Source organism: Pteronotus mesoamericanus, unplaced genomic scaffold (assembly GCF_021234165.1).
Source record: "Pteronotus mesoamericanus isolate MK-2021 breed Mesoamerican mustached bat unplaced genomic scaffold, CSHL_Meso_final contig_33, whole genome shotgun sequence".
In the NCBI taxonomy this organism is placed as follows: Eukaryota; Metazoa; Chordata; class Mammalia; order Chiroptera; family Mormoopidae; genus Pteronotus; species Pteronotus mesoamericanus.
In genome coordinates this window covers 809,881-824,293 of record NW_026555135.1, presented here as the reverse complement: position 1 = coordinate 824,293, position 14,413 = coordinate 809,881, and the positions used below count along the sequence as shown (strand labels likewise).

Below are 14,413 nucleotides of genomic sequence, written 5' to 3'. Positions count from 1 at the left end.
GGGAATGACATTTGGTGAAAAATCAGGCACTTAATTAAGCAGAAAAAGCCAGAGGCTGGGGGGGGGGGAGGGGATGGCATGTATGGTGAGGGCAGAGAGAAACTCTTCCCTCACCCTTCCCACGCCCACTTCCCCTTCCCTCCATCACACCTACGCCCTTCACCTCCTCAGCATTCATGCCAGCCAGCTCCCTATTGGTGGCTCACACCCTCTTAGGTCTTTAGGAGGGTTCAAGCATACTGGTTAGGAGCATGGCTTCTGATGCCAGCTGCCTGGGTTCAAGTCCTGGACCTACTGCTTAGTAGCCATGCAAACTCGGATGGATTACTTAACCTCTTGACACCTTAGTTCTTCCACCTGAAAATGGAGATGATGAAAATATTTAATTCAGAGGATTGTTAGGAATTCTGAGTTCATCTGTGTAAGTTGCTTGGACTGTTCATGACATAAAGAGAATGTCTGAGAAACTTTAGTTATGATGATTATCTGGGAGGCTTGGAGAGGGCAGGTCACTTGTCCAAGGCAAGTAGTAGCCACAGTAAGATTTAACCCAAGCAGCCTAGCTCCACGCCCTTGCTTTCCTTGCTCCGGGGATTTGGGCTGGCTTCTGAGGTGCCATTCACATACCTACCAGCAAGAGGCATCGGAGGCCAGACTATGGCTGACTAGGGTCCCTGACTCTTATTTTTGTCCTCCTCACGCCCACCCTGCAGCAGGTCAACTTGTCCAGACAGTTGCAGATACGGAGGGGCCGGCCTGCTGTGTGTCCCCCGGCCAGGGCTTGTTCTCGTTGATCCAGGGGCTGAGAGGTGGCATCATGTCCTTTTTTCAGGGAGGCTCTGATCTCCCGGAAGCGGCTGGGCTGCAATGGACTGGGCCCCTCGGACCTGCCCGGGAAGCCTCTGGCCAAGTTGGTGGCCCCACTGGCTCCTGACACCCAAGGTAAGGGCTGGGAGCTGAGCAGGGGCAAGGAGGGACTGTGGCCCCTGCTCCCAGATCATGTCTGTCTCCTGTTTTCATCTCTCAGTCTCCTTCTTTCTTTTGCTCTGTGTCTGTAGCAATCCCTCCATCTAATTTTTTCTCTCTTGTGCTACTAACCTCTCTGAGCCTCAATTTCCCGATCTGTAAAATGGGGACAGCAGAGCCTACCTTGAGGGGGTGTTGCGAAGAGGAGCCAATAAGAGAACGCATGTTAAGGGCCTGCCACATACGAGGGCTTGGTGGCCGGTGGCCACAGTGATGATGTGTTGTGCCTGTTGCTCGATGGGCAGTAGCTGTTGTCATGCTCTCTCTGTCACTGTCTCTGTTTTTCTTTCTCTTCCTCTCCATGCCCCCTGTCCGCCATGTCTCTCTGCCTCGTGTCTCAGTCTCTCTAGGTCTCTGTCCTCTGTTTCGATGTGGAAAGTGCACAAGACTGGGAGTCAGGAGACCTGACTTGCTGTGTGACCTTGGGCAAGTCACTTCCCCTTCTGGACTTCAGTTTCCCAATCTGTAAAATAGGGGGTGCTCAGCCTGACCTGCCTCCCTCCCTCTCAGGGTTGCTGGGAGGATCTCAAGAAGGTGGTCAAGTGAGGGGGCTTCCTTCCACGTAGGGGGTCTTCACTGTGTGTGTGTTTGTCGCTGACTCAGGACTCCCCTCTGTTTCTCTGGGTCTCTGGGTCTCTCTGTGTCTCTGTCCTAGCCTCTCTCTGTCTATGTCTTTGTCTCCCTCCCCGGGTCCTAGCTCAGTATCTCTGAGCCTCACTGGCCCTGCAGGACCACCTCATTGCCCTCTCCCCTTCAGTGCTGGTCCTACCGCTGGTGGACAAGGAGGCTGGGGCTGTGGCAGCGGTGATCTTGGTAAGAGCCCCTGAGGGGTGGGATGGGGAAGGGGAGCAGGGGAGGGAGCAGTGGATGGAGTTCTGTGTGTGTGAGTGTGTTTTGAGAGCAGTGAGCGGGGCTGGAGTTACAAAAATGGGGGTCTGGGAGAAGTCTGGGGCTCCTCCCACACCATACCCCTCTGCCCCACCGTGAATGGGCCAGATGAAGTGGCTGGCCCAGCCTCGCAGGCTTGGTTCTATCGCTCCCCAGGCCCTTCTCCTACTTGGAGGGGGTCATTCGAAGTCTTTTTCCTGTCCTAGGAACAGAAGGGTTGGTCCCCCAAATCACCATTACCTCAGTAAGGAGCCGACTTGGGGTGCAGACAGATAAATGAGCTGGCCTTGGTGCACCCAGGGGCTCCTCCGAGCTCATTAAAACATGATTAAAGCTTTCTGAGGCGCTGACCTTTCCAGAGCTGCTGGGGGCAGGGCCAGGGGAGGGGGGGGGAGAGCAGTGGGGTCGGGGGGCGTGCCGTGGGGAGAGGAGGGGAGGGGAGAGGAAGGGAGGGGTATTTGGCTTGGTCTCCTCAGCGTTCCATCTGCCTGACTGAGGGAGACACGTCCCCCTTGGTTTCTCCCGCCCCCCAGCTTCTGTTCCCACAGGGAACAGATCTGCCGTTGGCACAGGATTCCGAGCACAGCTTCCCTCCCTCCTTTGGTCCCAATCTGCGCCAGAGCTGGTCTCTTCAAAGAAGACCGGGGCTAGGGACAATGTGCAGAAGTGGAGGTGGGAGGCGGTGGCTTGGGTCACCCACCTTTGTTGAGGGAAAAGAGTCGGGGGTGTCAGGTGTCTAAGAAGGACTTCCTCTGTTGGGGCAGTGAGAACTGGGTCAGAAGAGAAGCGACTCCCGCAAGGGAAGACATCTGGAAGGCTGTTCATCTTGTGGGCAAGAGGACGGTTGCCATGACTGCTGTTCACCTTGGCCCAGGCTGGGCCGGGGGTCCAGGCTTTAGCCTTCTGACCTGGGGAAGAACAGCCTGCGTGTCTGTATGTGTTGTGTATCGGGGAGGGCATGGGGTCAGGTTACTTGAATTTAACTCACGCTAGCAAAACCCTGCTCCAGGCCCTGCTCCAGGCCCTGCTCCAGGCCGTGTGCTGGAGCAGGAAGGGCAGTCAGACCCATCTCTGCCTTCCAGACGCTCTCAGTGTGGAGGAAGGTAGGAACACGCTTAGACCCCTACCGGCCAAAGGAAATAAACGCAGGTGCTCTGGTGGGAGAGGCTGGAGCAGCAACGAGTGCCTCACAGTCAGAGAGAGCTGCTGAGTGGGCTTCCGGCACGCGTAGGAGGTTGACAGGCAGAGAAGAAGGGAAATGATATTCGAGATGGAAGAGCATGAGCAAAGGCAGGGTGGGGGGAAGGGTGGTGGAGTGTTGGGGGAAGAGCGAGATCCTGATGAGGCTGAGGTGTGGGGTGCGTGCTGTTGACAAGATGCTACCTGGGACTTTGGCTACCAGGAGATGTTCCCAACAACCTTCCCCCCACCTCCTCAAACACCCCTGACAGTGAAGCGCTCTTGAAAGGTATTTGGATTATCCGCAGTCTGCTTCTTCTCCAAGCCTGTGCCTTCCTACTCAAGTAGAAAAGCACTTCTCCAGGACACCCGTCTCCCCAGTGCATACACATCTGACAGATCCTGTCCTGCTGCCCCGCCCCTGTGCTCCCTGGGCTACAGGACCTCACATCCTCCAAGAGGCAGCTCAGGCAGCCTTGAACCTGCCAGCTCCTGCCACATCCCAAGGGCAGAGGGGGCAGAGGGTACAGGGGGTGCCACAGAACAGATGTTCTGGGAGGGCTGATTCACCAGCTCCGTCTTCAATAAGCCCCATTCTGCTCTCTGAATCTCTGCTCTTGATATTCATCCATCCACCCATCCATCAAACAAAGGCATATTTCTCGAGCACTGCCAGGCACTGTGTGCTAGGTGCTGCAAACGCAGCAGGGATGGCGGCAGACCAGACAGGCCCTGCTTTCACGGACCAGAGTCTGCAGAGGTCGGGGAGACGGGCAAACAAGGGGGCAAAATAAGGATAGAATTGCATATGATGGCAAATGCAAGCTAGGAAACCAGAAAGTGCTGCAAGGAATATTGGAGCTTAATGGAAATGTGGTTAATGGAAGGCTCTCCGAGAAATATGCCATCCAGGTGCAGGACTGCCTGGCTGGGTTCTGGGCCTCTGCCGCTCGCAGCTCCCGGCACCTTGATTACAGAGTCTTTGTGTGAAGAACAGTCTTTGGCTCTGTTCTGCAGTTCTGGGATAATAAGTCCCTTTGAGAAGTGGGCAGCCCTTGGTCTCTGGCATTTGATGCATGGTGTGCGCCCACGCTTCCCCCCGCCCAGCTGTGCCAGCCACGCCAGCTCCTTACATGGGGATTAGCCACGAACTTGGTGAGCATGAGTGGTCTAGGGGCTGCGCTGGGTTCTCGACCCTTTCTACAGCCCCAGTCCCACCACTGAGTGTTACCACTGCGCCCCTGACAAGCTTCCTGACTAGCAAGACTAGGTGCAAGTGTGTGCTTCTGTTGGTGATCAAAAACCATTGCGTGAGTGTTGGTGACGGTGTGTTTGCATCTGGGCGGAGCGGAATGTGTGCATGGCTCTTGGGTATGTGAACTCAAGTATCCTATGTATAGTTATGAATGTGCACATGGGGATGGTGTAGAAACTGTGGGTGTGGGTGTGTGGATGTCTTTGAGTTGGTGACTGCGTCGCGTGTGTATTTGTGTGCATGTGTGCACATGCCTGAGTATCTACCTCCATGGGAGAGTGAGTGTGAGTATGGGTGTGCGTGGTGGGGGCCCTGAGGGTCGTCATGAGAGTTTGCATTGTGTTTGTGCACATGCTGGGTGGGGAAGGGGTAAGGCAGCCCAAGAGTGTGTGCTAGGGCGGGGTGAGGTACAGGCGGTGGAGGGCTCCGCAATTCTTTCTTTTCCCCTGGCCTTTGGAGGCTCTCGTTCAGTCCCCCAGCTCTGTACTGGGACCAGGCTGTTTTGGCAGCCCAGGAACTGGTTGCCCCAATAGCCTTAGAGGGGTCCCAGCCTTCCCTTTTCCTGCGATATGGGTCCAAGTGGAAGGAACAGATAGATGTCCTCCCCCATCTACTAACAGTAAAGTACCAACATGTGGGTGTGACTCCCATGCAGATGAACCATGCCCCAGCTTCTTTCAAATCCCTGTCCCGTGGGAGTCACAGACGGGGCCTCAGGTCTTCCTGCCTCCAGTCCTGCTCCCTCCAATTCACTTCACACCCCGTAGGCCATGGCCCTCAAGCTAAAGCTCAATTCCTTAGCCTGGCACTCATGGCCCTCCCTCCCGGGGCACAGGGACCCCACCCCCGCTGTATCCTCGTTTCCCTGTACCAGCTTCTACCCAGCACGGCCCGGACAGCTCCTGCCCGTGGGGCCCCCTCTCTTCAGGCTGCACCTGGCCTCCCCATGCTTCAGTGCCAGTTCCAGAAGCTTCTCAGGTGCCCTCCCCCTCTGAGCTCCCACAGCCTGTAAGCTCCTGTCCTCTCAGCCTGCCTCCCCTGTCTTCCTCAGGTGTGAGGCTCTGTATCCCAATCTCATGCCCCATCCCGCCCCAGCCAGATGTGAGCTTCCTGGGAACCCGCTGGTCTCCTCCTCTCCATCTGCTCCTGGCAGAGGACCTGGAGCGGAGGCAGGCAGGCACCTGCCGAGTGGGAAGGGAGGATGAAGGAAGGGACCCTGGGGCAGTCGCCGTGGGGTGCCCCGCAGGTGGTGAGCAGCTCTGAGTGGGCGCCAGCAGAAGCTGGTGATGCAGGTGGAGAGTTTTGTTGGCAGGGCCTGCAGTGGATCCCCAGACTGCTGCCCCTCCCTCTCCCTCTCATTTTCTGTGTCAAGCACCCAAGCAGGGTTTGGGGGAGGGACTTCACTGAGTATGAACGATGGGCTGAGGGGACTTCTGGTAGCTGACACAGGGAAGGTAGGGAGGGACGGGTTAACATGGATGGTGATGAGATTTGGTCTAGAGTGGAAGGTGTGGGCAGAGAAGGTAAGAGAGTGGTTGGTACTGTCCCAACTCTGCCACTCGACCTTTCTGGGCCTTGGTCTATCTGCAAAGTGGAAGCCTGCCTGACTGGGTGGTGAGAATCACATGTAAGGCAAAGCACTTTACTTCTCCATCCATCCTTTCATGCTTTCCTTTATTCATCCACCCTCCCGAATTCTTAAGGCACAGCAGACGCATCCTAACGATCAGACCTCTTTCCTTAGCCAGACTTAGGGGCAGCTCTCACCTTGACTCAGAAGGAACAGAAATGGAAGGCTTAGGCTAATTGCGCTGATTCCATAACCAGGTCCTGAGGGGCTCCACGGGCTGGAAGATGAAGAGGAGCCCCAGGCCACCCCCCACCCCGCCCCATTATACACACAAATCATGCTGCGATAGAACAGTGACTGAAAAGGCAGAGCTCAGAAAAGTCCCACTTTCATTTGGATTAACCCTAGAAGGCTTCCTGGAGGGGGCGTACTTTTCTGGAGCCATGTGCTTGGTCAGAAGGACAGGCTTATCACTGAAGCCCACAGACTGGAGTGTGTATGTGTGGGTGGGGACAAGTGTGTGCCAGGCATGGGGAGGGTCCTCTGGCAGAGAGAGGAGGCTAGGGAAGGTCACTGCTAGTCCCTCTCCCACATCCCTCCAGGTGCACTGTGGCCAGCTGAGTGACAGCGAAGAGCGGAGTCTTCAAGCTGTGGAGAAGCATGTGAGTGGGGTTAGAGCTGGGGTCGGATGGGGCAGCTGAAGACCCTCGTCACAATGGGTGAGAATGACCTGGTCAGGGAGCTGGAGAGACCAAGGTTGCAGTCCACCACCTTTGAGCGGTGTGACCTTGAGCAAGTCACGTAACCTGTCTGAGCTGTTTCACGTCTGAAAATGAGGATAAGGAAAGCCCTGACCTACTTAGGGTCCGGGTGGGGCAAGGCCAACCAAACATCTTGTCAGTACTTAGGGAGGACTATGTACACAATGATACTGAGGCTCTTTTCTGAGATTTTATGTTGTGACTTTAACAAGGACTTAGAATTCCCTGTGGGTAGAAACAGAGAAATCTGCCCCTGGCCTCTCTTGGAGGAGTCTGGGGCTAGAGGTGGAGACAAACCCTGCACCTCTGCGTTCACGGAGGGAAGGATGCTCCGGAGGCAGCGGGAGCCCACGGGAGGGTGGAGCGCTGAGAACGAGTTGTTTGGGCCTGGGGCGGGGGCGTGGGGGGGTGCGGCGAGCGACGAGCACTGCAGGCAAAGGAAATGGCTTGAGCAAAGGCGAGGCGTCCGGAGGCGGCGAGCGCGGTAAGGCCGGGGTGAGTGGCCAGCTGATCGCTTGCCGGTCCCCAGGCCCTGGTGGCCCTGCGAAGGGTGCAGGCCCTGCAGCAGCGCGGGCCCGGCGGCGTGGCCCCCGAAGTGGCCCAGAAGCCCCCGGCGGGGACGGCGGGAGACCCCGAAGGCGGGGCTGCTTACACCCACCAGGACCGAAAGATCCTGCAACTGTGCGGTGAGGACCCGGCAGAGCCGGTCCCGGGGCCGGGACAGGGTCGACCCTGGAGGGACGCGGCCTCTGCGGCGGGCCTTCCAGGTGGGGCGCGGCCGGGGTAGGTCTCCCCGCAGGACCCGCAGGTGGAGCTGGAGGTAGCGCAGGCTAGGGGAGCCTAAAGGCCCTCTCTCTAATCTGCGCCCCATGGTTTCAGGGGAACTCTACGACCTGGACGCCTCGTCCCTGCAGCTCAAAGTCCTCCAATATGTGAGTCCCTCTGCCCCTCCCCCTGTGCTCCTCCAGGGACCGACGACTTCTAGAGCTTCCCGTTTCGGTTCACAGTCCGACGTCCCGCCGCTCGTCTCTCCTCCACCTACCAGAGGGGCCTCAGAGGGGCGAGGGGGTGGGGAGTCGGGGTGGCCCGGATCCGCGGTCAGCCTCTCGCTCCGTCCCTCCCTTCCAGCTGCAGCAGGAGACTCGGGCATCGTGCTGCTGCCTCCTGCTGGTGTCCGAGGACAGCCTCCAGCTCTCCTGTAAGGTGAGGGCCGCGGTGGACGGTGGGACCGGAGGGGGGCCGCGGTCTCTGAGGGGGAAAGCCTCGCTTATCCTTTAACGGGTCGCTGTCCCCTGTCGCTCAGGTCATCGGAGATAAAGTGCTGGAGGAAGAGATCAGCTTTCCGGTGAGTTCTGGGTCGTCCCCTGTGTCGGTGTCTGCAGGAGCAGTGAAGGCAAACTAGGCACATCTGGGATCTGCCCCGGGAGATTGGGGTCTGCTAGAAAGAATCTCTGGGAACCGGACGGCATCATCTGGATCTCTGGAGCTACTTAGAAATGTTAGGAGAGCTCACACTCTTTCTTGATCAGGATCCACTAGGAAAAATCTCATACAGCCTACAGAAAGGTTTACTTGGGACCAGTTAGTTCACTTCTGTTGGGGTGTTTCTGGATTTGGTTCTCGTAGAATCCTTGGAGATCAATGAGAATCTTGAAGTCTGCTTTTCTCTGTCCTAGTTAGGGGAGACTAAAGTCTTCCATAGGGCTTTCTGGTCAGGAGCAGAGCACCGCGCCCCCTTTCTCAGTGTGGACACCACCTGCCATTTGGGCTGACTAAAAAGGTCCTTGAACTTCCAGACTTTGGGGTGAGGGGTGGGGTCTGAGGTTGCCTGACCTACAGCCGAGCTGGGCCCTGACTCAGCCTCTCCTTACTCTGCAGTTGACTATGGGACGCCTGGGCAAGGTGGTAGAAGACAAGGAGTCTGTCCAGCTGAAAGATCTCACCTCAGTAAGCCATGGCCTGGCTGGACCAGAGGAGGAGGCAAAGGGAGAGCACACTGTCCAGTCTCCAGGGCCCGGACCTCTGGAACAGGGCAGTCTAGGAATGCTGGAGACAAAACGGGGGGACTTTCTCCCAACCCGCCCCGTGTCATAGCACTTCCCACCCTGCAGGAGTCCCTGCGAACCACCTGTTGCAGAGTGTGGTGAAGGGCTGGGGGAAGGCGGTGTCCTCTCTCCCTCCTCCCCTGCCCTGACTCGCCTTCCCGTTGCAGGAGGATGTGCAGCAGCTGCAAAGCATGATAGGCTGTGAGCTGCAGACCGTGCTCTGTGTCCCCGTCATCAGCCGGGCCACAGACCAGGTGGTGGCCTTGGCCTGTGCCTTCAACAAGCTCGGAGGAGACTTGTGAGTCTGGGTGGGGGGATGTGGGTCAGGAGGTGAGCTGAGAGCCTGGGCAAGGTTCTACTACGGTAGCAGTGTTGGAAGGGTTCTAGGCAGGGGGTGTTACTCCAGCAGTGGTGGACTGAACGGTTTGTCATTGCAAGAGATCATGGAATTATGATGGTGCTGGGCTCTCACAGCTGGGCAGCTGAGGCACAGGTACTTGTTGATTGTCCATCACCCATCGCAGCTTATGTAAAATCATGATGAGATCCAAGTGAGCTCCCCTTCTCTTTGCCCATTTCCTGCAGTTGGGTACTGGCCTTCCCCCCACTTGCCATCTTCTGTTTTGGCATTTCTGCCAGGAGGGGCAGTGAGCTCTGGGGTGGGTGAACTCTCTGGGACCTGCAGAGCAAGGTCACTGACACAGAGGACAATGGCTAAAGGGAATAAAGGCTTGGGGGCTGGGCTAAGCTGAGGGGTTTTATAGGCAGCTGTAAGAATCCTAAAAAAACAGAGTGGTGAGCAGGACACAGAGTCAGGTAAACAGGCTTAGTTAGGAAGAATATCTCAAGAACTGAGATCAGATTTGGGGTCTAGGAGTCATACCATAAGTCGATTTTATGTCCTATACCAATTCACTAATTGGCAATAGCTGTCTGCCTGAAGCATTGTGTTGAGTCTGGATCTTAGTACTATGATTGATTAGCTATGTCTATCCTGGGAGTAGGGTCAGGATGTAAATGCTGCCACCCTTGGCCCAGCAGGTCTAGCAGTTTGGGCTGAGTCATACAGGCAGGAGGGGCAGGCAGGTGAAGGGTTGAGTCCTGATTCCAGGATGCAGAGTGATGCTAACAAGATGCTTGGCTTCTGGGGCTCAAGCAGACAGGCCGGGTTTGAGGGCCGGGGGCTCCTGCAAGAAGTGGAGAATAGGGATGTTAGGACCAAAGAGGTGGCAGAAGCCCAGGGACGGGTCTGCAGGGGTGGGCAGAGCTCTGGGAGTCATAGGTCTGTGTAGCAGGATGTTCCAACATGGAACTCTGTAGGCAGTTGGGTGGGCCTGGGGAAATAAAGAGAGCACGGCGATGTGGGATCTGTGTCATTTGGTACGGTGAGCATCCCAGTGGTGGGAGAATTTATGCCATTTAGTAAACACACATTGAATGCCTACTGTGTCCAGCTGTGTGCTCACCAGATGGCCTTAGAAAGGCCCTTCGGGAGAGGAGTGCAGAGTGAGTGGGGATCCAGCAGGGGCTGTAACCCCTGGCTGCTAGTTATAGGACTGGGCTGTAGACCTAGACCTGGACCTAGACCTAGAGAAGAGGTGGAATCAGAAAGTAAATGGCTTGGAGCCTTGGGGACAGCCCTGAGGCCCAGAACAAGGGCAGGGCCATCTCTGGGTTGCACATATTTCAAGGAGTGAGTGCTGAATGATTGCATGAGCCAAGGTGGGGTTCAGGTCAAAGCACCGACTCCAGAGAAGCTGCCTGGAAGCCGGTAACAGGGACTCCAGAATCCCTTCCGCGGGGAGTGTGGTGGGGCTGGTGGCAAGAGCAGTGGTAGAGTACAGTTAGGGCATTGAGCAAACACTTCCCAAATATCTCCCCTGTACCAGGCTCTGCATTGGGCATGGGGTGATACGGTCATGGTTCTTGCCTTCAAAACTTAAAGTTTATATTCAGGGCATAGAGGGAGGTGCGTGGGAAAGGTATTCTAGGCAGAGTGAACAGTGTGTGGGGGGGGTGGAGCATGAAGGCATGAAGGAGCCAGAGGTTTTCTCAGAATGATGAGGATTTAGAATGATGAGGCATCTCTCAGAATGGCGGAGAGATGCCCAAAGATGAGGGAAGAGCCTAGGGAGAACAGGACAGTGGCAAAAGCTGGACAAGACAGGGCAATGCCCCACCCCCGCCCCATCCCTGAGCCTGGAGGAGCCTCTGGGGAGGAGCAGGAGAACACCCAACTCTGGCCTGGGCAAGTCTCGGGACTGAGGGAGGAGACCCAGCCTCAGTCTAGGTAAATCTGAAGTCAGAGGACGCAGACATAGCTGGGCTTCAAGAAGTGATAGTCTGAGGAGGAGAACACATTTTGGTCTGAGGAGGATGAGAGTCCGCCCTTCAGGGAGCCTCCAGGGAGCTTCAGGGAGCTTCAGGGAGCTTCAGGGAGCTTCTGAGGGAGCTGCCCCAAGCCACCTGTGCCATGAGCAGCCTCAGTAAAAGAGAGTGGGGGTTGTTAGCTGGTGGACCTGTGAGTGGGCTTCCTGGAGGAATGGATGTGAGGATACATGGGGAGACAGTCAGTCATTAGCTCCCTCTGTGATGACCTTGCCTCTCTCCGCAGGTTCACTGACCAGGACAAGCATGTGATCGAGCACTGCTTTCACTACACCAGCACGGTGCTCACCAGCACCCTGGCATTCCAGAAGGAGCAGAAGCTTAAGTGTGAGTGCCAGGTGAGTGACCTGCCACGCACCTCTCTCAGGGATCCAGGCGACCAGCTCTTGGCCCCAGAGATTCATCCACAAGGGAAAAGTCGCTGTATTTCGGGACCCTGCAGCGCCCTGGGAGACCTTTTAAAGAGGGAGGTCACTAGTTCCTCAGGCGGGCCACAGGTTGCAGGCACTGTATGCGATCACCCTCTGGTGTTCAACTTGGGTACTACAGCAACATCTGTGCGGCTGGAGCCAGTGGTGAATGCACATCTGAGACTCTAGATGTCTATATACACTTCCACTGGGGCGATTGCTCCCACTCCTTCATTTAGTAACCGAATGACATAATTAGACTCTGCCAATCTCCAGCATGTGCAGAGAGTCCTAGGAGAGAAATGAGAAGCCCCTGGGGACGTTGGAGGCAGGGGGCTAGAGGGGGTCACCTTCTGTAACCTGAACTCCTATGATCTCTATTTTCTTCATTCCAGGCTCTTCTCCAAGTGGCAAAGAACCTCTTCACTCACCTGGGTGAGTGCACTGTCCTCCTTCATGCCTGGCTGTGGGATGGGAGTGGGGGCTGGAGTCTGGAAAGGAGAGGAGGGAGGGCTTGGCCGTGGCATTCCAGCCCAGCCTCACGATTGCCCCCCGTGCTTCTCCCTCACAGATGACGTCTCTGTCCTGCTCCAGGAGATCATCACAGAGGCCAGAAACCTCAGCAACGCTGAGATGTGAGTGAATGTATTCCTGAGAGGGAAAGAGAGGCCCCAGGGCTCAGTCCTTGTCCTTTCCTTTCTCCCTTCTTTTTCCCTTCCACTGCCTTCTTGTGGGACACCATCATGTTTTGTGCCATCCTTTACTTCATGCCTGTGACCATCACTAGACTGTAACGTCCAATGACAGCAGGGGCGGGACTCGCTTTGCTGTCCACGGATCCTCAGCTCCTAATCCTGTGTGTGGCACAGAGTAGGCGCTACAAAAAGAAAAAAAATCACTGGGCTTGACTAATGTGTGGAGTCGGTCAGCCCGGAGGAGAGCCTTTCATCATGGAGCACTCCTTCCAGGCCTCGGAAATCCGGGCTTGCCTCAAGTTGCGAGGGGTGGGGATGGTTGGAGAGGGGTGTCAGGGCCCTGTGGACCAAGGCTGTCTCCCCACAGTTGCTCCGTGTTCCTGCTGGATCAGAATGAGCTGGTTGCCAAGGTGTTCGACGGGGGCGTGGTGGAAGACGAGGTGAGACAGGGTGGCGCGAGACAGAGTGTTGCGGTGGTCCTGGGCGTCTGATGTCCACAGGGAAGCTGATGAGGAGCACGGACAGGTCGATGGCCCTCTCTGAGGCCAGCCACTAACTTTTTCCTCCCAACCCATGCCTGCCCCGGCAGAGCTATGAGATCCGCATCCCGGCGGACCAGGGCATAGCGGGCCACGTGGCGACTACGGGCCAGATCCTGAACATCCCGGACGCGTACGCACACCCGCTTTTCTACCGAGGCGTGGACGACAGCACCGGTTTCCGCACACGAAACATCCTCTGCTTCCCCATCAAGAACGAGAACCAGGGTGCGGGCTCCCAGCAAAGGGGCAGAGCCGGGCCAGGCTGGGGCGGGGCCTGAGCAGGATGGGGCGGAGCCAAGCAGAGTAGTTGGCAGTCCATCCCCACCGCTCCCCGCGAGTCCCCTAGCAGAGGCCACAGGTTTCCCAGGCATGGGAGGTCCCTTGAGGACACCCTGGGAAGGCAGATCCCCACCAGACACATCCACCGACTGGTCCTAGCCCCTCTCCCGCCCCTAGAGGTCATCGGTGTGGCGGAGCTGGTGAACAAGATCAACGGACCATGGTTCAGCAAGTTCGACGAGGACCTGGCCACAGCCTTCTCCATCTACTGCGGCATCAGCATCGCCCATGTGAGTGGGGACAGGGGCGGGGCCAGTGAAGGACACTCTGCCCTCCTGGCCACATTGGCTCTCCTTGCTCTGTCCGGCCTGGGACTCAGAGCCTGCTGCTGGCTGTGTTTCCATACAGCTCGTCACTTCTGGCCTCAGATTCCCATCTGAAAATTTACTATTTCCTGTCCTATCCTGTTAGCCTCCCAGGACCATGGGAAACCCCCGTTGTCGTTATTCACTTGACCCACCCTCACCTTCCTCTGGAATCAACCTCAAATCAAGCCCCAGGTCAACGTCTTTTTGAGAAATGTTGTGTCTTATTGTCCGAGCTGGCAGCTCTGCCATGGGACTCCAACCCATTGGTCCCCAACACTGTCGTCCCTCCTTGCTTCTCTTCCTCTGCTCTGGGTCCCGGGCTCCATCACTGAAGACTGGGGCAGGCTCGGGGGCCGAGGTGGGGGGATGTGGGTTGCAAAGTGTCAGATCAAGTGCTAAGTTATCCTAGGAGGAGGAGCAAGGTGTCTAGATGAAGGTTGGAAGGGGCTCCATGCTCTGGGTTGGAGCTCGAAGGCTTAGACCAGGGCCGGCACAGGAGGTTCTATCTGACCCTTTTGTCCAGTCCTGGGTATTCTCAGATTCGACAGCCACCTTGCTTGAGCTCCATTCTTTCCTTCCTCCCCCCAGTCTCTCCTTTACAAGAAAGTGAATGAGGCCCAGTACCGCAGCCACCTCGCCAATGAGATGATGATGTACCACATGAAGGTGAGGCTTGCGTGGAGCTTCTGTCCTCCGTCCCAGGGTCTCAAGGTCCCCTGCCTCCTTGAGTCCTCCTGGGCCCAGGACCAGGTGGTGCTTTCTGATCATCCTCTCTTGAAGATAAGAAGATAGACCCAGTGCAATACCTGGACTCCAGCTCTAGGCATGTTCTGGCTCAGCCCCTAGGCTGGCAGCAGGGCTCAGCCCAAGGAAGAACCTGGCTCGGCCAGGTGTTCGCCATGTCCAGGGATAATCCCCAACTAGGGAATGGCTGAAGGCTGAGAAGCACCCTCAGGGCCCTTGCCACAGCTCCCCTAGGTACAGTGTTCCTGCGGTCCTGCGAAGTT

The 14,413-nt window shown here is 56.7% G+C and overlaps 1 protein-coding gene across 2 annotated transcripts in view; it reads left to right on the top strand.

Moving 5' to 3' along the window:
• Positions 1–14,413, top strand: part of PDE2A (phosphodiesterase 2A) — a 61,868-nt gene that overhangs the window by 40,974 nt on the left and 6,481 nt on the right. For both annotated transcript variants that reach the window (XM_054576229.1, XM_054576230.1), the window contains 16 exons: positions 833–942; positions 1,784–1,839; positions 6,521–6,580; positions 7,209–7,365; positions 7,559–7,611; positions 7,808–7,882; positions 7,983–8,024; positions 8,558–8,626; positions 8,892–9,022; positions 11,339–11,450; positions 11,918–11,957; positions 12,094–12,157; positions 12,585–12,657; positions 12,807–12,984; positions 13,216–13,328; positions 13,995–14,072. In XM_054576229.1, the coding sequence (XP_054432204.1) occupies positions 833–942; positions 1,784–1,839; positions 6,521–6,580; positions 7,209–7,365; positions 7,559–7,611; positions 7,808–7,882; positions 7,983–8,024; positions 8,558–8,626; positions 8,892–9,022; positions 11,339–11,450; positions 11,918–11,957; positions 12,094–12,157; positions 12,585–12,657; positions 12,807–12,984; positions 13,216–13,328; positions 13,995–14,072 (1,411 nt within the window). The remainder of the gene's footprint in view (positions 1–832; positions 943–1,783; positions 1,840–6,520; positions 6,581–7,208; positions 7,366–7,558; positions 7,612–7,807; positions 7,883–7,982; positions 8,025–8,557; positions 8,627–8,891; positions 9,023–11,338; positions 11,451–11,917; positions 11,958–12,093; positions 12,158–12,584; positions 12,658–12,806; positions 12,985–13,215; positions 13,329–13,994; positions 14,073–14,413) is intronic.